The sequence below is a fragment of the Trachemys scripta genome, chromosome 2 (assembly GCF_013100865.1).
Source record: "Trachemys scripta elegans isolate TJP31775 chromosome 2, CAS_Tse_1.0, whole genome shotgun sequence".
Classification (NCBI taxonomy): domain Eukaryota; kingdom Metazoa; phylum Chordata; order Testudines; family Emydidae; genus Trachemys; species Trachemys scripta.
The window spans coordinates 242478701-242501606 of NC_048299.1; the positions used below are offsets into that span (position 1 = coordinate 242478701).

The window sequence follows — 22906 nt, forward strand, 5'->3', positions numbered from 1 at the left end:
TTCCTGTCTGGACATCGTGGCGAGCTCAGCAGCACTGGCAACGATGCAGAGCTCTCCAGCACTGATGGCAGTGCAATCTCAGAATAGAAAGAGGGCCCCAGCATGGACTGATCGGGAAGTCTTGGATCTCATCGCTGTGTGGGGCGATGAGTCCGTGCTTTCCGAGCTGCGATCCAAAAGACGGAATGCAAAGATCTATGAGAAGATCTCTAAAGACATGGCAGAGAGAGGATACAGCCGGGATGTAACGCAGTGCCGCGTGAAAATCAAGGAGCTGAGGCAAGGCTACCAGAAGACCAAAGAGGCAAACGGACGCTCCGGATCCCATCCCCAGACATCCCGTTTCTACGAGGCACTGCATTCCATCCTCGGTGCGGCCACCACCACTACCCCACCACTGACTGTGGACTCTGAGGATGGGATAGTGTCCACGGCCGGATCCTCGGACATGTTAGCGGACGGGGAAGATGAGGAAGGAGATGAGGAGGACGAGGCAGTCGACAGCGCTCACAACGCTGATTTCCCCGACAGCCAGGATCTCTTCATCACCCTTACAGAGATCCCCTACCAACCCTCCCCAGCCGTTACCCCGGACACAGAATCTGGTGAAGGATCATCCAGTAAGTGTTGTAAACATCTAAACATTTATTTGTAACAGAACATGATTATTAACAATTTAAAAAATGGGTTTCTCATGATTAGTTTGATTAACTTAACGGTTCAGTCATGGGCAGTGCAACTATTTGAAAAAAATCTAGCAATGTCCGGTTTTGCATGATTGTCCTGCCCAAGCCGCTCTACTGTTTAGTCCCTGCTACTGCAGCTACAGTAAGATGCGGTCTATATGTCCGGGGATGGAGCAGAAATCCTCCTGGGACATCTCAAGGAAGCTCTCCTGCAGGTAATTTGAAATCCGCTGCATTAGGTTCTTGGGGAGAGCGGCCTTATTGGGTCCTCCGTAGTAGGACACGTTGCCGCGCCACGAGACTAGCAAGTACTCCGGAATCATTGCTTGGCACAGCATGGCGGCATACGGCCCTGGTCTTTGAAGGCTTTCCCGGAGCATTCTCTGTCTGTCGCTCTCAGAGATCCTCATGAGGGTGATGTCGCTCATGATGACCTGCTTTGAATGAGGTAGGGGAATGTTAGTGTTGGGACTGCTTTACCGTTCCTTTACAGAACTGTAACCGCTGGTTTGCAGCCACGCGGTGGAGGCGGGAGAGGGTCAGCCGAAAGGGATCGTTCCCGGGGACAGCCGCGAGGGTGTGGGACAGGAGCAGACTTCCTGCTTGCCGGATTGCTGGCAGCAGGGACCGACATTGATTTCAATGTGAAATGAGGCCATTGCTAATATTAAAGTTTTAAGCTGCCACGAATCTACGGCTTACCATGTCTGCGTGCAAGAGCAATTCCGTTGTCCTGACAGGGTTCTCAAAAGTGCTCTGCAAAACCCCAGACACTGAATGCGAAGGCCGAGAATTCGACCTTGTGCTGAGTGCGCATGTGATAGGTGCTGTGCATGATCCTGTTCACAGAGAAAGACTATGTTCTTTGTTCACAACTACATTTATCTTTCTGAGGAATTCACTCCCTTTTTCCCATTCCCACAGCCCCATCTGCGACTGTCTCACAACCTAGCCTGTCATCACACTCCCAGAGGCTAGGGAGGATTAGGCATAAGAAGAAGAGGACACGGGAGGACATGTTCTCAGAGCTTATAGCCTGCTCCCGAGCCCAGGCAGCACAGCAGACCCAGTGGCGGGAGAACTTGTCCCAAATGCACCAAGCCAACATGGATCGGGAGGAGAGGTGGCGTCAGGAAGACCAGCAGGCGACTCAAACCCTGCTTGGACTACTGAGGGAGCAAACGGACACGCTCCGGCGCCTTGTGGATGTTCTGCAGGAACGGAGGCAGGAGGACAGAGCCCCGCTGCAGTCCATCTCTAACCGCCCTCCCCCGCCACCAAGTCCCATACTCCCTTCACCCAAAGTGCACAGAAGGAGAGGCGGCAGAGTCCCTGCTAACTCTCACTCCACCCCTGCAGAGAGCTCGAGCAGCAGAAGGCTCTCATTCCCCAAAGTTTGACAAGTTCTTTCCTTCCCGCCTGACACAAGCCCCCGTCCAAGTTTCACTTCCCAGTCCCATGTGTAGTTGATAATAAAAAATATGTTTCTGTTAACTACTGTTTCCATCATGTTCTTTTGGAGGGGGGGGGGGGAAAGGGGGTTGGTAATTGGACAGGACAGTCACCTTTGGCAGGGTACATAGTCGGGGGCAGGCACAGCAGCAGGGCACATACATAGTGCAGTGATGCAGTGACTACTTACCCTGGTTAGTCTGGGAGGTTCTTTTCATGTTATGTGGTGGGGGGTGGGTTGCTCTGTGACTTTGTGTCAGGGGAGGGCAGTTAGAGATCTTAAGCGGCGGTCCTTAGGCAGGATCACAGAGCCACACAGCAGGGGATCTGTAACCGTCCCCCCCCTGCCACAAACTCACATAGACCCCCCATACACACAGTCCGTATCAGGAGGGGTGACAGGCTCCGTTGAAAGAACCATCCCACCGCAGCGGAGCCTGTCAGTCCTTGAGTTTAGAAGCTGCATTCGCGCGACTACACTACACCCGCTCCGCACCACAGTCTGCGTCCCAGTTTTAAAAAATTCCCGCGAAAACAGTATTAAAGAAAACGGTGTGCTTTAACAAAGTAGAACTATTTTTATTTTGAAACGTGTGTTGGAAGTGGGGTGAAGGCTTCTCTGTACACAAAATTAGAAAGTCACAGGTTACCCTGCTCACTCAGGAACTTTGCTTTCAAAGCCTCCCGGATGCACAGCGCTTCCCGCTGGTCTCTTCTAATCGCCCGGCTGTCTGGCTGTGAGTAATCAGCAGCCAGGCTAATTTCCTCAACCTCCCACCCAGCCATAAAGGTCTCCCCCTTGCTCTCACAGAGATTGTGGAGCACACAGCAAGCTGCTATAACAATGGGGATATTGGTTTCGCTGAGATCACAGCGAGTCAGCAAGCTTCTCCATCTCCCCTTGAGACGTCCAAAAGCACACTCCACCACCATTCTGCACTTGCTCAGCCGGTAGTTGAAGAGTTCTTTTTCAGTGTCCAGGGCACCTGTATAGGGCTTCATGAGCCAGGGCATTAGCGGGTAGGCTGGGTCCCCGAGGATCACTATAGGCATCTCCACATCCCCAACAGTTATTTTGTGGTCCGGGAAGTAAATACCTTGCTGCAGCCGTCTAAACAGACCAGAGTTCCTGAAAACACGAGCGTCATGAACCTTGCCCGGCCATCCGACATTGATGTTGGTAAAATGTCCCCTGTGGTCCACCAGTGCTTGCAGCACCATGGAAAAGTAGCCCTTTCTGTTAATGTACTGGCTGGCCTGGTGGTCCGGTGCCAGGATAGGGATGTGAGTTCCATCTATGGCCCCACCGCAGTTTGGGAATCCCATCGCTGCAAAGCCATCTATGATCGCCTCCAAGTTTCCCAGGGTCACTACCTTTGGCAGCAGTACATCAACGATTGCCTTGGCTACTTGCATCACAACAACCCCCACGGTAGATTTGCCCACCCCAAACTGGCTCGCGACTGACCGGTAGCTGTCAGGCGTTGCAAGCTTCCAGAGGGCTATGGCCACTCGCTTCTGGACAGTCAGGGCTGCTCGCATCCGGGTGTCATTGCGCTTCAGGGCAGGGGACAGCAACTCACAAAGTTCAAGGAAAGTTCCCTTCCGCATGCGGAAGTTTCGCAGCCACTGTGATTCATCCCAGACCTGCAGCACTATGCGGTCCCACCACTCAGTGCTTGTTTCCCGTGCCCAGAATCGCCGTTTCACAGCATCAACATGACCCATTGCCACCGTGATGTCCTCGGCGCTGGGTCCCCTGCTTTCTGAGAGGTCTGTGCTACTCTCAGACTTCAGGCCATCACCGCGTTGACGTAGCCTCCTCGCCTGACTTTCTGCATCTGCCTCAGGGCAACCTGTATGATAAGCTGCGAGGCGTTGAGAGCGGCCACAACTGCAGCGATGGTTGCAGCGGGCTCCATGCTCACAGTGCTGTGGCGTCCGCGCTGTCAATGACTGGAAAAGTGCGCGAAATGATTTCCCGCCGGCGCTTTCAGGGAGGGAGGGAGGGCGGGAGTGATGGACGGATGACGACAGTTACCCAAAAGCACCCTGGCCCCTTTTTTTTTTACCCAGAAGGCATTTGCGGCTCCACCCAGAATTCCAATGGGCGGCGGGGACTCCGGGAACTATGGGATAGCTACCCACAGTGCACCGCTTCCAATGTCGACGCTTTCCCCGTTAGTGTGGACTCACAAAGTCGAATTACTGTCCTTAGTGTGGACACACACGTTCGACTTTGCAATATCGATTCCAAATATTCGATTTAAGTAAAATCGAACTACTCTCGTAGTGTAGACAAGGCCTAAGGGTGTCAAGTGAAACCATTACTAAGTTAGCATCTCTTATTGGTTGTGAACCGCCATTGATTTTCAAAGCTTATTTCCAAATGTATTTCATTAACCTGGTATCTAGAATGCCTTTTGTCATTATCTTCAAAAAAGTCATGTTACTAACTTGATGATGTCTGTCTTTTCAGGAATGATTCTATCCCAGAAGATAATATTTGGAAGGGTATCCTCTCTGTGGTTTTCTTCTTTCTAATCATTAGTGTTCTAGCTTTTCCAAATGGTAAGTATATTGATGCTTTATCTTTATTTCATATGCATATTTCTTTTCACTTGTTGCCATTTACTTTCTGAGCTGGAAAGGATTGCTTGCTTCTTCTTCAAGTGATTGCTCATGTCCATTCCATGTTAGGTGAGTGTGCTCACCACATGCACCAGTGCCGGAAGTTTTTCCTCAGTGGTATCCATTGGGGACCGGTTCTGGTGCCCTCTGGAGCGGCATGCATTTGCTCTGGTATAAGCCTCCCCCTCCAGTTCCTTCTTATCGCCAATGTCGGTGCTGGAACGCTCCCCTTGTTCTAGCAAGCGGTTTCTATTCAGTGGTTCTTTGAACTTTTGTATAAATAATTGTTAGTTAGTAGTTAGTTTACAGTTCTTAACAGTGCTTAATAGCTAGTAGACCTTAACGAATAGTCCCCTGAGGGACTTAGACCAGGGATGGGGCATGCTTTGTTCCCCGGGCTTTAAGTCATGTGATCGCTTTAAGGAGCCAATGCCAATTAGCGATCCACACCTAAGCTGTTTGAAGTGTCTGGGTGAGTCCCATATCCACAAAAAGTGCCGCATTTGTAAGGGATTCAAGCTCTGGACCAAGAGAGGGAGAGACATTAGACTTTGCACGCTCCTCTAATCAACCAGGATATCGTCCTTCCTGTGTTCTATCTGAAACTTCACAAGACCAGTGAGAGATGCCTGCATGCTCTAGACGTCAGGCACACCATAGCTTTCTATTTGGAGCGCAACAATCCCTCCCGCAGATCAACTCAACTCTTTGTTGCGACTGCTGACAGAATGAAGAGCCTTCCAGTGTCCTCTCAAAGGATTTCAAACTGGATCACCACTGCATCCGCACTTGTTACGAGTTAGCGCGGGCTGTAGCGCTGCGAAGTGGTCTTCAGTACACATGTTTACCACTCATTAAGCCATCACCCAGGAAGCCAGAGATGATGCTGGATTTGGCAGAGCTTTGCTGCAATCAACACGTCCATGAACTCTTACCTACCTCCGATGGCACTGCTTGGGAGTCACCTAACATGGAATGGACATGAGCAATCACTTGAAGAAGAAAAAATGGTTACTAACTTTTAGTAATTGTTGTTCTTCAAGATGTGTTGCTCATGTCCATTCCATGACCCACCCTCCTTCTCCACTTTCGGAGTTCCGGCAAGAAGGACCTGAGGGATGGTGGAGGCACATATGTGCGTCACTCCAGAGGGCACCAGACTTGGTACCCTACGGATACCACTGAGGAAAAACTTCTGGCACCGATGCATGTGGCGAGCACACTCACCTAACATGGAATGGACATGAGCAACACATCTCAAAGCACAACAGTTACAAAAGGTTAGTAACTGTTTTTTTTTTTTTAGATAGATTTTATTCACTGTCTTTACATTGAATTAAATTAAGCAACTGTATAAATTAGTTGTAATAGCATTGAGCTGAAATACCAACAAAATACAGGTTATTTATCTTTTGCATGGTGTTGCTAGAGAGCCATAGTCCCTTGAAAATGGAAATGTCAGCTTTTTCAGCATATTTGGGGATTTAATCTCTGAATAATAATAATAATACCTGGCTCTTCTACAGTGCTTTACATCAGTAAATCTCAAAGTGCTTTGCAAAGGGGAGGTCAGTATCATTATCCACACTTTATAGATGGGAAAACTGAGGCTCCAGGAGGGAAAGTGACTTGCTGAAGGTCATATAAAAGACTAGTTGCAGAGCCAGGACTAGAACCTAAATCTAACCTTTATTGTTACGGATGTACAACGGTAGAGTTGCTCTACTTCCTCTCCACCCTCTAAGAAAATGAAACTTGAAAGAATTTTTCAGTGATTGTGAGTGTGGTTGTGAAGTAAATCAAAATATTTGTATTGCCGTGTTCTACTAATGATGGGAGTTGAAAAGAATAACGCTTTAGTTACCCTGGAGACCCTTCAGGAGAAGTGTTATCCTGTTTTGAGTTACATATATTGTGATCTTTGTTTGCTGCTGTAGACTGGCTATGACCATACATTTGTTGGTCAGTTTTGCTTCCCCCCATTTCAGATATTCCCATGCTGCCTCTGTTCAGCAATAGTTTCAATCGGGACAGATTTGCAGCTTTAGAGGGGAACATTTTAAAAGGACTCACTAGAGCTTTGTCTTATGATTAAGAGTTTTATGTGCAAGAAACTGAATTCCTGGTTATATTACCCATATATGCCATGAAAGTTTTATTTTGGAGTGCACATTGGCACAATATGAATTAGTGCATTCTAGATGAGGCTGTTCTGGCACGAAAGAGAGCTTGTGTAAACTCCTGGTGATCAGCTCTGTCTTCAACAGCAAATGATTCTTCAATCTTGAAAAAAGCAACAGAGGGTCCTGTGGCACCTTAGAGACTAACAGAAGTACTGGGAGCATAAGCTTTCGTGGGTAAGAACCTCACTTCTTCAGATGCAAGTAATGGAAATCTCCAGAGGCAGGTATATATCAGTGTGGAGATAACGAGGTTAGTTCAATCAGGGAGGGTGAGGTGCTCTGCTAGCAGTTGAGGTGTGAACACCATTTCTCCTCCCTTGGTGTTCACACCTCAACTGCTAGCAGAGCACCTCACCCTCCCTGATTGAACTAACCTCGTTATCTCCACACTGATATATACCTGCCTCTGGAGATTTCCATTACTTGCATCTGAAGAAGTGAGGTTCTTACCCACGAAAGCTTATGCTCCCAGTACTTCTGTTAGTCTCTAAGGTGCCACAGGACCCTCTGTTGCTTTTTACAGATTCAGACTAACACGGCTACCCCTCTGATACTTCAATCTTGAAGGATCACACAAGAGTATCTGAGGGGGCAGAGGGGATAAATTAGAGATCATGTCTCCTCTCATCAGATGTAAAAGCCTATCAAAATCCAGCTTCATAAATTCCAAGGCAAAAAGAGACCACTGTGAGCATCTAGTCTGACCTCCTGTATAACACATCCCATAGAATTTCCCCATAATAATTCTTTTTGAACTAGCACATTTTTTTTAAAGTTGTTGATGTGAGTTTCTGATGGGAGTTATAGTCTTAGTTCCATCCATAATTTTTCAATAAATACATTAAGTATTTTTAAATATGCTTAGATAACAGAAAGATTAGGGTGCTAGGAAGGTGGAGATTAAATGACTGTTAACTTTATTAACTCTCTTAGAAAACTCGGATTCATGGCCCATAATTGGTTTTGGGTAGATTTTTTCCAAAATCTTTGTGGATCAAATAAATAACTCCTTACAAATTCAGGGATTACTCACACAAATCGTAATTTCAAAATAAGTTCTTCCAAATTAACATCAACCACTATCATGCTGTTGACAAAAGAAGGCAAGGGTTTAACCCAGTGTGCCTGTCCCATAGCTACGTTCTATAAAATCTCATCAAGGTAATCACTAATCTCCCTACCCCCATAAATGAATTATGTATCACACGCAGACCAAACCGATTTCCTATAGGGAAGAACAAATTTGGATATGCGAAGGAGGTTGCATAATGTTATGACCCAAACCACAAGATCTGCATGTGACTGTCGTTCAATTATGGATTTAGGAAAAAAAACCTTGCAGGGTGAAATAGGTGTAGCTATTTGCATATGGGATTCAAAGAGCAATTCATAATGTGTATTAAAGATCTATGTTTTCAGCCTCTTCCTGCAGTCTAGAAGAATGGATTATATTTAGAAACTTTTCAGCTCTACCAGACAAAGGTGGCCCTTATCTCCACTTCTCTTTTTGCACTAGTTTGGCCTTTTTAATTTAACAAAGGAAGTCAATCTAATCTCTGGCAAAATAAATACAGCTAAAACAGAAGCTGTAATAAGAGGACACTCATCCTCAGGAATCCAGGCTCTTGAGAAAATATCTTGAAGTTAAACCCTTTTGAGCTGTGTGTTTAATCAGGATTTGTGTTTGATCTTAATGGTGTCTTTAAAGGTATCAATTTCAATTTTGTAGACAGAAGAGCTGATTTTTTCACACAAATCCAACCCCTGTGTGTAAGATGCCTGATATTCTTTGCGATATCTGATATTAAATCCATTAGAAGTTTTAGGTGGCCTGCCTGATAATGTTTTTGGGAGTCAGTGTCCCCAATTTCATTGCTAACCTGCAGAAACTTGTACTTGATTACTTTTTCATTCCCAAAATGAAACATGCCTGCAACTGTAAAAAACCACAAAACAGATGTAATCTAGAAAACAATTCAAGAGATCAACCTGTTAGAAATACCAGCAGCTGGCACCTCAGCATACATGCATCTAAAACACATACCATCTTCTTACCGCTGGGGAAAGAATGCCAATGAAAAGTAGTTGCATATTTCTTCCATGTCCCAGTAATGATCAAAAAACCTTCAAATCCTAGAATCAATTCCTAATGAACTTGTTTTACTTAAATACAGCAGAGGCTCTAAGCCAAACCAAGTACATCGTAAAGCTTGAAGGAAAACTGATCTTTGCATGTTAACTTTTGCTGCTATCCCCCTGAACCAAGTCTTAAAAATAATATGCTGTAGTTTTACTCTTTGTAATCAATTCATTGTCATCTAACAAACATTTCTCTCCACAGGGCCTTTTACTCGCCCACATCCAGCGATATGGCGGATGGTTTTTGGTAAGTTTTAAATCTTTATTTTTATCTTATCTAGTTTCATCAGAAAATGCTGGTTGGTTGAACCTGAGATTTTTCAAGAAAATGAATAGGGTTCGATTAACTTGCACCAAATCGCATGTATGGGCCCTTCCATGCTGTCTGCCATGGGCCCATAGATCCAATGCTTGTATGATCCGCAGCTCCCGGAGAGCTCTGCCATGCCAGGGTTCGTATATTCCAGGACCTTACATTGTGATCATCTAGACTGAGATTCCTGTATAAATATAGAACTTTCCCAAAATAATTCCTAGAGCATATCTTTTAGAAAAACATCTAATATCCAAATTGTCAGTGATGGCCAATCCACCATGACCCTTGGTAAATTGTTGCAATGGTTAATTACCCTCACTTTTAGAAATTTACCCCTTGTTTCCAGTCTGAATTTGTCTAACTTCAACTTCCAGCCGCTGGGTCATGTTATGACTTTCTTTGCTAGATTAAAGGGCCCATTATTAAATATTTGTTCCCCACATAGGTATGTACACACTGTAATCAAGTTGCCCCTTAACCATAAGCTAAATAGATTGAGCTCCTTGAGTCTGTCATTATAAGGCAGGTTTTCTAATTCTTTACTCAGACTCATGGCTCTTCTCTGAACCCTCTCCAATTGATCAACATCCTTCTGGAATTATGGGCACCAGACCTGGACACAGTATTCCAGCAGTAGTTGCACCGATGCCAAATACAGAGATTATTTTTACCTCTCTGCTAGTATTCAAGATTACTCTGTTTATGCATCCCAGGATCACATTAGTTGTCTTGGCCACAGCATCACACTGGGAGCTCATGTTCAGTTCATTGTCTACCATGACCCTCAAATCTTGTTTTAGTCACTGCTTTCCTAGATAGAGTCCCCCATCCTATAAGTCTGGCCTACATTCTTTGTTCCAAATGTACACAATTACATTTAGCTGTATTAAAATGCATATTGCTTGCTTGCGCCCAGTTTATCAGGCAATCCAGATCACTCTGAATCAATGACCTGTCCTCTTCATTGTTTACCACTCCCCCTATTTTTGTGTCATCTGCCACCTTTGTCAGTGATGATTTTAAGTTTTCTTCCAGGTGATTTATAAAATGATAAATACCTTAGGGCAAAGAACCAGTCCCTGCGGCACCATGATGGAAACAGACCTGCTCAATGACAATTCCGCGTTTACAGTTATGCTTTGAGATCTATCAATTAGCAAGTTTTTAATCCATGTAACGTGTGCCATGTTAATTTTATATCTTTCTAGTTTCTTAATCAAAATGTTGCATGGTACCAAATCAAAAGCCTTAGAGAAGTCTTAAGTATATTATGTCAACACTATTACCTTTATCAACCTAACTTGTAATCTCATTAAAAAAAAGATACCAAGTTTGTTTGATACGATCTGTTTTCCATAAACATTAATTACATTACCCTCCTAATTCTTTATTAATTGAGTCCCATATCAGCTGCTCCATTATCTTGAAAGGGATTGAAGTCAGGCTGACAGGCCTATAATTATGTGAGTCATCCCGTTAACCCTTTTAAAAAATTGGCACAACCTTAGCTTTCTTCCCGTCTTTTGTAACTTTTCCAGTGCTTCAAGACTTATTGAAAATCAACATTAATGGTCCAGCGAACAACTCAGCAGCTCTTTTAAAACTCTTGAATGCAAGTTATTTGAACCTGCTGATCTTAAAATATCTAACTTTTATTGCTTCTGTTTAACATCCTCCAGAGGTACTAATAGAATGGAAAGCCACCATATGATGAGACTATATCATTTGTTTTCCCCAATTACACAACAGAAATATTTATTGAACACTTCTGCCTTTTTGCATTACTATTGATAAGTCTACCATTTCTATCTATTAGTGGATGAATATTATTGTCAAGATTCTTTTTATTCCTGATACATTTTAAAAAATCATTATTGTCCTTAAGTGTACTGACCATATATTTCTCCCTGCGCTCCCTTGCTTCCCTTATCAATTTTCTACAGTTCCTAACTTCTGATTTATATTTATTACTATCAGCTTCCCCTTCTTCCATTTGTTATATATTTATAGCTGCCTTCACTTCCTCTCTAAACCAGATCATTTTTTTACCAGTACGGCCTTCTTCCTCAGCTGTGGGTCTACAGCTTTTTGGGCATCTAGTAAGATGTTCTGAAATTAATCCCAATTATGATTCACTCTTTTCTGATTAAATTCTTCCTCCCAGCTGATTTGGCTCATAATTGTTTTTAGCTTTGTGAAATTGGCCCTATTAAAACACCAATATTACCGATCTGGACTTTATTCAGCTTGAACACTATAGATTTGATCGAGTCATGATCACTTGTACCTAAGATACTGTTAATTTCTACTTCTGTAGTCAGTTTCCCTTTATCTGTTAGGACAAGGTTTAATAAAGAATTCCCCCATGTTGGCTGCAACACTTTTTGTGTAGAAAATTGTCATCCATAATGTTTAGAAATTCCAAAATGTTTTAGTATTGGCAGGATGAGATCTCCTACATATATCACTCAAATTGAAGTGCTGCAGAATTATGTAGCTCATGGAACAAGAAGAATCTCAGAGAAGATTGCTTGGACATTCTTCTTCAGCGCATTTCTGAGTTCCCTGAAGTCATCTAATATCTGTGAAATATCCTGCAATGCAGTTCCATTAGTGCCGATCTGAACCATCACCAACGTCTCCTCACCTGTCGACTTCAGAAACCTATTCAGTCTTGGCTCTGGGAAGGCAGCACGCTATCCTGTTGTCTGCTTGTCCCTTGCAGAATGTTCTTTCAATTCTTCTGAGGATTAAATCTCCAACAAGGATCGTCTGTCTTCCTTAGATGATTGGAGAACTCTTTGCGGGCAAGCTTGATTTTCTTACATGTTAGGCTATCCACATGTGTGTCCCTTACATGTCTCCCTTCCCTTGGACCTGCTGGATCTTGAAAGGTGTCTTCCAAAGTTTCCACATTGAGGATCTGGTACTGATTTGAAATTTCTAGATGTATGGAATCCCTGACAGTCATCTTCTCTTTGGTGGCCACAGCCTGCCCGTCCTCATCTGTCTCCAGCCATGTAGAATGCCACTGTGACCTCTTGCCTGTGGTGGTTACAAACTGCCAGGCCTCCTCTCTGACTCCCTCTCTCTCTGATTCATTTGTGGCCAGCTCCGTTCTTCCTTGAATCTGGGGTACTGCTGTTTCCTGAACCTGGCTCTCTAGGAACTTCTCAGCTTTTCTGATTCTCAGTAACGTCTCTACTTGCTCCTCCAATGCAAGAATCTTTTCCTCCAGCACAGCCACTAACCCGCACTTTGTGCATATGAAGACAGAAGGGATTTCAAGCAGGAACAAAAACATGGTACATCCATTGCAAGTCACCACCACTGTTCCATTGATGGCCATCTTGATATCACATGTGCTGAACCTAGAAGCCTCTTACATTGCTTCTTTCAACTCACTCCAAAACTTCCCTGCCTCTTTTCATAGATCTCCCTGTCAGGGATCCGGGAGCTTGAAATCCATGCAGGCTCTCTGGGATTGCTGTGCAGCCAGGAGCCTGGGAGATCGAGTTAGATTACGTTTTCAAGCTATTAAATAACCTCCCTAAGGAAATTGCCGTCTCTGTAATTGTTTTATTCCCGGTATAAACTGTTTTGTATATTTTTTTTCATTAATTCATTGACAAATATTTTAATTAGACACTGCTCCTGTACTCTAACCTGTCTGTGGAGGGATGCTGCTTTGTTTCTACAGATAGAGGGATGACCTGTAGTATTCCAAAATGTCTTACAATTAGAGCTTCAAGTATTGCTTAAAATGATCCACTCCAGTGAAGCAGAAAAAATGAGAATAGGTTTTTATAAATATACATTGAAAGGAGCCTCGAATTTAAAATCTTTGCAGATTTATGAATCATTTGTTGAGAGGGCTGATGCATTTAAGATCTCTCCCAGACACTGCACATTCATTCTGGAAGCATGGGGGCTTAGAGAGAGAGAAATGTTTTCGTGTTTCAAGAAAAGCAGTTTTCAAATGTTGTGATTTTTATTAAACAGCTTACTCCTAAAAGTATCTTAATTTGCTGAGAAATAAGCACAAAAAATCAGAACAGGGCATCCTCTTTGTAATACATGTAGCAAAAGTGTTACATGTCTTTTGAAAGTTGCCCATTTAGTTACAAGATTACAATGTTGGAATCTGCCTGTGGATGCTGCCTCATCATAATCTTTAAAACTGTTTTCCATTAATTAAGTAATATGTCACATTTATGTATGTAGAATGTGAAGTTCACAATCCATTGTGGTGGACTACGAATTTCCTGCTGTTTTCACATCGGGGCGGTTGTAGCGTCCCAATTCAATGGGTGCACTACACTGACCTGCCAAGGGAGCACTGACCACCCAGGCACCACAACCCTAATCCCGTCCTGGGGGGTGCTGGCAGGGCCGGTGCTTCCCCTAGGCGACCCTAGGCGGTTGCCTAGGGTGGCAGGATTTGGGGGACGACATTTTGCCGCCCTTGGCGGAAATTCGGCAGCGGGGGGTCTTTCCGCTCCGGATCTTCGGCGGAAATTCAGCGACGGGTCCTTCACTCCCTCTGGGACCCGCCGCCAAAGTGCCCCAAAGACGCGGAGCGGAAGGACCCCCGCCGCCGAAGACCCCAGGCCCCCTGAATGCTCAGAGGAGAAGCGCTGCCGCCTAGGGTGGCAAGAACCCTGGTGCCACTCCTGGGTGCTGGGAAGTGGCTAGAGAGCAGGCCTGCCCTGGGCTCACCCACAGGGGTGGCTCCTGTCCAATGGGGCTGGGCCCTGCTCTCTGTTCCAGTCATTGCAACCTGCGCATGGGGTCGCAGCATCACTTGGGGTTGCCCTGGCTGCCCCTCCATTGTGACAGAGAGGCTGCTGGACCAAATTCGATCAAGTGGCGTTGTGACATGGTGCATGGGTGTTGCAGCATCTGCAGCCAGGACAGAACTGAGTGGTGCTGTGACGCTATACACCAGCTGCAATGCCTATAGCAGGCAGTTGGGCTCAAACCCATGGGACAGGAGCTGCCACTGTGGGATAGATGCAGGGCAGTCTTGCTCTCAAACCCAACAGTCCTCCCCAGTGCACTAGGCCAGGAGTAGGGTATGTTTGCCTGGGTTTGCACCCCGGGTTTTATCATTTCTGGGAGTGCAGTTGAACCCATGCTACAGTCACTCATGTTTCACACTTACATTATTGGGGAGCACCTTTTGGGTCCCATTGAGCCATGTGTGCCAGCATAATTTTATCTATGTAGGTATTTTTGACCATCAGTGTGGTATCTAAATGTGGTATCTAATTGCAAAACTTTTAACCAGAGTACATAAATTGATCAGCACAGTGTTCACTTACATAGCAGGGCAGAAAAATTCCCTCCACTGCAGGAATTACTCAGTGAAATTCTATTTCTTAAAACTATCTGAAATACGTGGCAAAAACATGCAAAATTCTCCTCAAAATATTTGGAGGTTCATGGGGCATAAAGCAGATTTTGAAAATATTTTTATAGAATTGAGTCTGATATGAAGAATAGATCTGTTCAAAAAGATATCGAAGATGCCTCTGTTGGGATTGTTTATGTAGCTAAAAATATCTAGCCTCTTAAAGTAGCTGATGACTCATCTGTTGACATTAAAGGGTCACTGCTGATTAGCTATAACAAGTTTGAGAATTCAGCTAACTGAGAAGCTTTAATAACCTACCTTCTGCTGTACAGTCTTGGGGTACAGTAATTGTAAATTAAAAGGATGGTCTCAAGGTTGACACACCCAAATTGCCTATTGTACTATTAGAGAGAGAGTATACCTGCATAATTAGGGAAAAATCCTGCTCTAGTGTTTCCCTGGACATGACTAGTCAGTCACAGCTATTCAGTAAATGCAGAGCAGGATGGTTCTGAGGGGTGCATCTAACTGCAACTCCAAGATAAAGTCTCATGCAGGAGCACCGCCAGCTTTTCTGCCACCCTAGGCGACAGAAGGTCCCGCCCTAAAATGCCGCCCCTCACAGAGCAGGTGGAAGGTCCTGCCGCCGAAATACCGTCACAGTCGCCGCCCCCCAAATTGTAGCACCCTAGGCAACTGCCTAGGTCGCCTAATGGGTTGCGCTGGCCCTGGTCTCGCACACAGTTGGGAAGCATATATTTCACCACAACTCCTAATCAGTAGGCCATACCTCGTCTAGTAGCTAGATAGGTATCCATCCTACCTTTATGTTGTACAGATCCTCTGGGGGAGGGAAGCTTTCTGCACAGTCCTCTAGCCCTCATATTCTCTCTGCATACGTCTGGACAGGATTTAACTCTTAATAGATAGTGACATCATGCAATAACCTCATTATTATTAAGACTTATTAGTGTTTGTCTTAATTAAACTGATTTTAAAGACAAATATGGTTTTTTTCCCATATTTTCCCCCCTCATGGTATTGCTAGAGGACAGAATTAAGGTTGTTTGAGTGTTTAAACTGTGCATTTCTTGCGTTGACATGTTTAGATTTCTCTTAAGTGTAACCTTAATTGAATTTCCTGGAATTGTAATTATGCCCAAAATCAAGCATTAAAACATCCCTGTAATGTGTGTTTAACCTTAAATTACTGATATGTACGCTCAGTCTTAACTTAATGTAGTTTTGTATTTTTGAATTTTCTAAGTTTGCCTTTTTTTGGAATTAAACTTTTAATGACAATCTCCAGCACATCAAAGCAGCTACTAACCAGGAAAGCTAAAATTGCAGCTAAATTTGCATTTCCAGAGCAGCTCAAAGCAGGCGTCTCTGTCCCTTAATGTGCAATTATTGGTTTAGAAGGCTATGTTAGTGAGGCCAGGAGAGAATGAAATCGGGACAGGAAAAGCCCAGTCCCTGAGTCCCAATGTCTCTTTTTTAGAGCTTCCCCTGTGCTCCTGCTTAAATTCTGTTTAAATTGCTCTTCGGATGTGACTTGTTTTGGTTCTGTTTGCTCAGTCTACGTAATAGAATATCCGATAGGCAATGGTATAAAAGGCTGGGTTTTTTTGTTTTGTTTTTTCCCCCCAAAGATTGCCACGTGGTGTGTGTTTGCAAAATGTTTGTATGCAGCTATTGTCTGAACAAAACCTGCATTTGTGCAAATTGGCATTTCTGTGTGCAGTTAACCACTGTAAGCAGGCTTTGGGGCACCACTTTGGAACCAATTTTTGACTATTTGGCCCATGGAATTTCCTCAATAAACATTCAACCTCCGACAGGTCTCAGCGTTCTCTATTTCCTGTTTCTGGTGTTCGTGCTCTTCCTTAACTTGGAGCAGGTCAAAGCAGTGATGTATTGGCTAGATCCTAATCTTCGTTATGCCACCAGGGAAGCAGACATCATGGTATGTATACTTAGCATCCTCGCGCAAATTACAGCTATTTTGTATTAACTGTCAGATCTCTACATTTCAATGAACCAGTTAAATTTTTTTTTTTTTATTCTTTCTGATTCAAATTAGTAAAAACTGATCTACTGGGCATGTTCATGTTAGAAATATTTGTGTTGAGGTTCTGGGTTATATTAATCATGAAAGTGATGCTAGATAGGTGAAGGATATCCATCATTGTAGTATCTGGATCAGACCTGAGCAGCTTGGAGTCAAGTCAGAATAGGTGGTCTACCATTGCTATCAGACCAAATTTAATGGGGAATATGGGGTTTTTCCTGACAGTACTAAGCAATGGAACTTTGTTCCTTTTGTGCTTTTGCACAGACTTAATTTCTCTCATATCCTTTACAAATAGCTATAATAAATGACTTATTTGTGGACAAACTAAATCCAGAGTTATGGCCCTGTCTCCTCTTGACACAAAGGAAGGTGCAAGTGGCACCCACTGCTAGGGTGTCAGAGCTGTACTTGCAGCTCCAGGTATAATTAGACTTCTTTCTGGGGAATCTTGCTGCAAGTCTTATGCTTTTTATTTGCGTATTATCATTATGTCTACAATATTCAAACGTGCAGCACCCTGCCCTATCTAGGAACTTACAATCTCCTTCAGGCAAACAATACACTTTGTTCAAGAAATAAAACAGAGTACATAGTTAAAAAATTGCATATGCATGTGGGTCATTATAGAAACCGGGAGATGAACTCAATTTAACTTTATAGCTTTATGGCTTGAATTTGGACCCTGTTTTCTGCATATGTGTATGCAGGAAAAGAAGTAACAAAGCATAAAGCAACTGTGTTCTCCCTCCTTGGCCTTCTCCCCAAAACCCATGAAGTTCATACTGCCAGGTCTTCTGTGGCCAGACCTGGGAAGAGTCTAGAGTATGCTGTAGGATGTATGCCCATCTGTGGTCAGAAATTAAAGAACTAAGTAGATATTCTGATGGTTTTGTTTGCATTGGTGGCAAAATGAGAGCCCTCTCTCTGGTGCTCAAAATGCTGTGCCTGTCAATAAGAGGACTTTTACATTTTACCAAAAAAAAAAAAAGCACCCTACATTATTGTAATGTGGCACTGAATAACCTAAATAATTAGATTAAGATTCTGTAATTTCATAGGCTCTTGACCTGAGCTTTCTCATGTTATCCTATCTTTGGTATTACACTGGTTTTTCCAGTAGTAGTAAATGTAAACCTTACAGCTAGGAGACTTGCTAGGAACAGAAATATTTTTTAATTATGGTGTAATGGTTTTTAAAATGTAGGGCCAGATTGTGGCTTTTAATGCATAGTTTGCACTGGACAGAGTGCAGAGGGGACTACATTGCAATAGGCTTCCTTCCAGGGCCCCTAACTCCTCTGGAGGGATCTCCCTGGCACGTGCACTGCAACTGCAGCTTTGCCACCCTTACAGTGGATGATACTTTCACTTCTCTCTGTGCCCGATCAACTCCACTAGCCTGCGAGAGGAGGAGACAGGGCAATAACCCCCCTTTCAGCAACCCTGTTAGAGTGGCTTTTACCTGTGATCATGGTTGGCGCATGAACCCCCCGCTTTGGGGAGGCTAGCCCCCTGCCCCTGTCCCTTCCGCATAAGTAGGGCCCTACCAATTTCATAGGTGTGAAAAACATGTCACCGTCCATGAAATTTGATCTCCCCTGCTTCTGCCCCCGCGCCTTCCCAGCCGCTCCAGCCTGGGCTCAGGGCTTCTGCGTCTCCTCCGCCACTCCAGCCTGGGCTTGGGGCTTCCGCACCCTCCCCAGCCCCCACAACTGCTCCGGCCTGGGCTTGGGGTTTCCACGCTCTCCCCCCCCTACGCCCCCACGCCGCTCCGGCCCGGGCTTGGGGCTTCTGTGCCCCCCCACCCCCCAGCTGCTCTGTCCCAGGCTCGGGGCTTCTGCACCTCCCCCCAGCCCCTCCCGGCCTGGGCTTGGGGCTTTGTGGCCCCCCCCCCCCCCCCCAGCTGTTCCGGCCTGGGCTCAGGCTTTTTTGGGGCCGCCCTCCCCCTCAGCCGCTCTGGCTCAGGGCTTTCACCCCCTGCCCTCCAGCCTGGACTCGGTTGCGGCTGCAGACAGGGCTCAGGGCTTCTTCCCCCGCAGCTCTTCCATTGCTCAGGGTGACCCAATAGGGTCTTCTGCCCTGGGGCTTCATCCGGGGGTGGGGCACCCATTTTTGCTGGGGGCCCCTGCCTTAATCTGTCTCTGGCATGGACTAGCAGCCAGGAGCCCCCAGCTGGGGCGCTCCCGGAGCACAGAAGTGAGGTGGCAATCTGCAGACCCCCCTAAAACAACTTTGCAATCCCCCCTTCCAGCCAATTAGCCCATTTTGGGTCAAGACCCCTGTGTTTACAATACGGTGAAATTTCAGATGTAAACACCTGAAATTGTGAAATTGACCAATTTTTAAATCCTCCGGCCGTGAAATTAACCAGAATGGACTGTGAATTTGGTAGGGCCCTACGCATAAGGCCGCACCTGAACCGCACCACCACTCCCCCGTGCCCGGAAGAGCCTGGCCCAACCCCAGCTGCTCTGGCTGCTGCAGGCCACCCTGACCACTGGGCCACTGGCCAGCCTGAGCCCCAGCCTGACCCCCCAGGCCGCTGGCTGGAGCTGAACCCCCCTAGCTTCGGAGAAAAGGGGGAGTGAGTGTGGGGCCATGGGGTGGAGTGTCATCGTGCAACAGCCCTGGCTTATTATACCTGCTGCCCATGTGAGGGCAGTTGCAGTGAGCAGCGCTTACCATCCTTGTGTGGGGAGAGCTTGGGTGAAATCCTGGCTCCGCTGAAGTCAGTGGGAGTTGGATCTGCAGCTTGTCTGTGGAACTGCTTCAGGCGTTGTTCTGAGGATGTACCACTGTTGAGTTGCTTGAAAACCAGACCTTCAAGGACAGCATTAAAGCAAGAGAACCTTGATCACTTGTATATAACCTTTTTTTCCATGACCAGATTGCTTGAGGTTTTGTATGTGTATTTTTCATATTTCTTTCTCCTTACTGTTATTTCTGTCCTTCAGTCACACGTGCAGCATTCACCCCAAAGACTATCTCTACCCCTTTCAGATTCATTTGCACCATGATGACATCAGTATTATCCTATTCTTGATTACTGCAGCTTTATTGGCTACAAATTGAGGAAAAGCACTGAGGGATGGAGAGCAACATTATTCCACATAGCTATTTCTTTGGATTTCTTCTCTCTGTCCCTGTTCTACCTCATCTCAGATTTATGGCTTATGGAAGAGCGCAGCATGATCTTTGCTTACCAGCTGTTTGATTAATTTAAAAAAAAAGGGAGGTGGCAAAATATAAACTTGTACATAGTGTAAAGTCTTGTCTCCATGTGAGACTGGTATGTGAGGTCCTGATCCCAGCAGCATTGGTGCAGTTCTATCCAGGCAGGGAGCAGGGTACAGAGACTCCATTCTGTATAGCTCTGAGGCCCAAGAGGGACGTTCTGCTCCCAATCCACACCATGCACAAAAACCAGCCTACAGTGTACGTACCTGAGGCTATGCACTGAGGACAGAATTTGCCACATAATTACCAGCAATGATAACAATCAGCACCTGCTTTAAACAAGTCAAAAATGATAGAGATGCACACCAGAAAGAGCAAAATTCCTTCTGTTTTCAAGTGTTCACCATTCAGTTTCCCAGTGACCCTTTTTCTAACCTAATTGCCAGGGCTAGGAGGAGGTGGAAGAGGGCATTTCTAATGTTGGTGGGAATAGCAACATGGATTTCAAAATCCAAAATATCTTTAGTTTCAGCCTTTCAGTTTATGCTGAGCTAAAATTGTCCTTTCGTTCTGGTGCTTCCAGATGTAAATCCTAACTGAGGATCTGTTGCTGTTTTGTTAACAGGAATATGCTGTGAACTGCCACGTTATCACCTGGGAGAGAATCCTCAGCCATTTTGACATATTTGCTTTTGGGCATTTCTGGGGCTGGGCAATGAAGGCCTTGTTGGTCCGCAGCTATGGGCTATGTTGGACTATTAGCATCACCTGGGAGCTCACTGAGGTAGGTTAACATGTTAATCATGAGCAGGCTGATGGTACTATATATTACTCAGATCATACAGGAAAGAGGATTGGCAATTTTACTTCAGCACTAGCTAAATACCAGTATACGTACAAAGTAAATTACAAAAAGCATATGCTATAATCATTTCAGGAAGAAATGTGAAGACCAAATAGGCTACACTAAATAAAATTAGAAAGTGGGAATAGTTAGTGACTAATTCAATCAGTGCAAACCCTAGCTTGCCCCTGTCCACACTAAGGGATCAGCACGAATTGCTGAGTTAGGGCACCAGTTGTCAAGTGGGAGCTATTCCCTAGTGCAGACAAAGCCTTAGGTTAGACTAGCCCTGCAATGCTCAGCCCTACTTTTCCCCCATATGTAACAGTATCCTACATAACATGACCCCAGCCTACAGTAGTGTTTTGAACTGTTATCTTAAAACACTGTCGTATAACTGTAAGGATTACTGACTGATTTCTGTGCTAGGACGTGAAAGCAGTTCTTTCTATACGTGGGCTCACACACACATTACTCTCTTCTGCAGCTGACTCTCATTCTCAAGCCCTCTTTGTGCTTGATAATTGCTGACATCTATGTTGAATTGGCCAGTAGAAACAACAGTCTGTGCAGTAGCCTGTTGTTCTTAGATGTGTTCTGATAATTAAGTTGAATACTCGTTATCCTAAATAACTTAATTTTATCCAACTTTTATCTTATCTAACCTACAATTTAATCAGTAGAATGTTACCAACCTAATTCCTGAGGCCACATTTCTGTAAAGTTGAATTCAGTTTTGTAATACCTGAATGATCAGGGTGTGGAGGATGCCAGTTATTGATGTTCTAGAAGCTGCAATGAGACAGACTCTCTGAAACTTGCTTTCAGTTATTAAGCACTTCAGAGAAGGTTCTAGTTCTTACAAGCCAAAAAGACTTTGAACAAAATTTTGAAACTTTGACGTCTAAATTTAGGTTCTTAAATCCATTTTTAGGGCACCCAACTTAGTAGGCCTAATTTTTAAAGCATCAGATCTCATTGATTTCATTGGAGTTTGTTGGTGCTTGAGCCTTCAGAAAATAAACTGACTTATGTTTTAGAAACTAAATATGGATTTAGGAACCTAATGTGAGTCCCCCTCAGTTTGAAAATATTGGCCCTAACATCTCCTCCTACTAATGTGTGCTGTTATTCTTAGGTATTCATGGGTTCTATCTCTTCCAGGCCCCTCTTAGAACTGTATTGTTTAAAATTAAAAGTGAATTCCAATTCATGAAGGCAGTAGGTGGCACAGTGAGCTAATGCACTAACCTTCACCTTCAGAGAACAGGTTGAAATCCTGACTCAGCTCACAAATTAAAGTGACTCTTATCATCCCCTATAGATCATCACAAAGCCACCCCCACAACTTGACCCCATATGATTGGTATTCCCTGCTAGTGAAGGGCAGAATATTGGAATAGATAATGTGTTTAGGGAAAAGTTTACCATATAGGTAGGATGCTGCCACTCAAATGGATTTTTAGGGCTTTAACTATTTCAGAAGAGTCATTAGAAACCTACCGTAGTTATCAGGGGAGTTGCATAGGGATTTAGTTGTTGGGCATCTCCTGTTAACATTGATAGCTGACAGCTGGCTAAATCCCCATATTGAAACTGGACACTCACACATGCTGAATACTATCTTCTTAAAGTTGGAATTCAAACATACCTTTGATGCTCCATGCTCAGTACCACCAACAACACATATTGGTATTATGCAAATATCGTTACTTTGTTTACACTCAGCCTCCTCAACTATAATCTGCAGTGTCTTTGGGGAAAAAATAATGCATTATATAAGATCATTAAATACTGTAAGAGAGTTAAAACATAATATGAGAAATGGATATAATGCCCATTTCACGCCAGATTTATCCAAAAACTTTACAAAGTAAGATGATTGATTTGAAACCACTGTTAGAGTATAAGTCCGCGTACATCTTTGATTCTGGAAAATAATTTAAAGTTCTTCCTTTTCATGTTAAAACTGGCCCACAGCTTTAGTGCAGGGAAAATAAAGATGATTAAACAGTTCTGTTTCTGCAGTTACCCTGGAGGAAAGGTAT

At 44.4% G+C, this 22906-nt stretch overlaps 1 protein-coding gene across 2 annotated transcripts in view; it reads left to right on the forward strand.

Moving 5' to 3' along the window:
- Positions 1 to 22906, forward strand: part of PTDSS1 (phosphatidylserine synthase 1) — a 58730-nt gene that overhangs the window by 7847 nt on the left and 27977 nt on the right. For both annotated transcript variants that reach the window (XM_034763331.1, XM_034763332.1), the window contains exons 2-5: positions 4618 to 4709; positions 9294 to 9338; positions 16605 to 16729; positions 20640 to 20798. In XM_034763331.1, coding sequence (XP_034619222.1) covers positions 4618 to 4709; positions 9294 to 9338; positions 16605 to 16729; positions 20640 to 20798 — 421 coding nt within the window. The remainder of the gene's footprint in view (positions 1 to 4617; positions 4710 to 9293; positions 9339 to 16604; positions 16730 to 20639; positions 20799 to 22906) is intronic.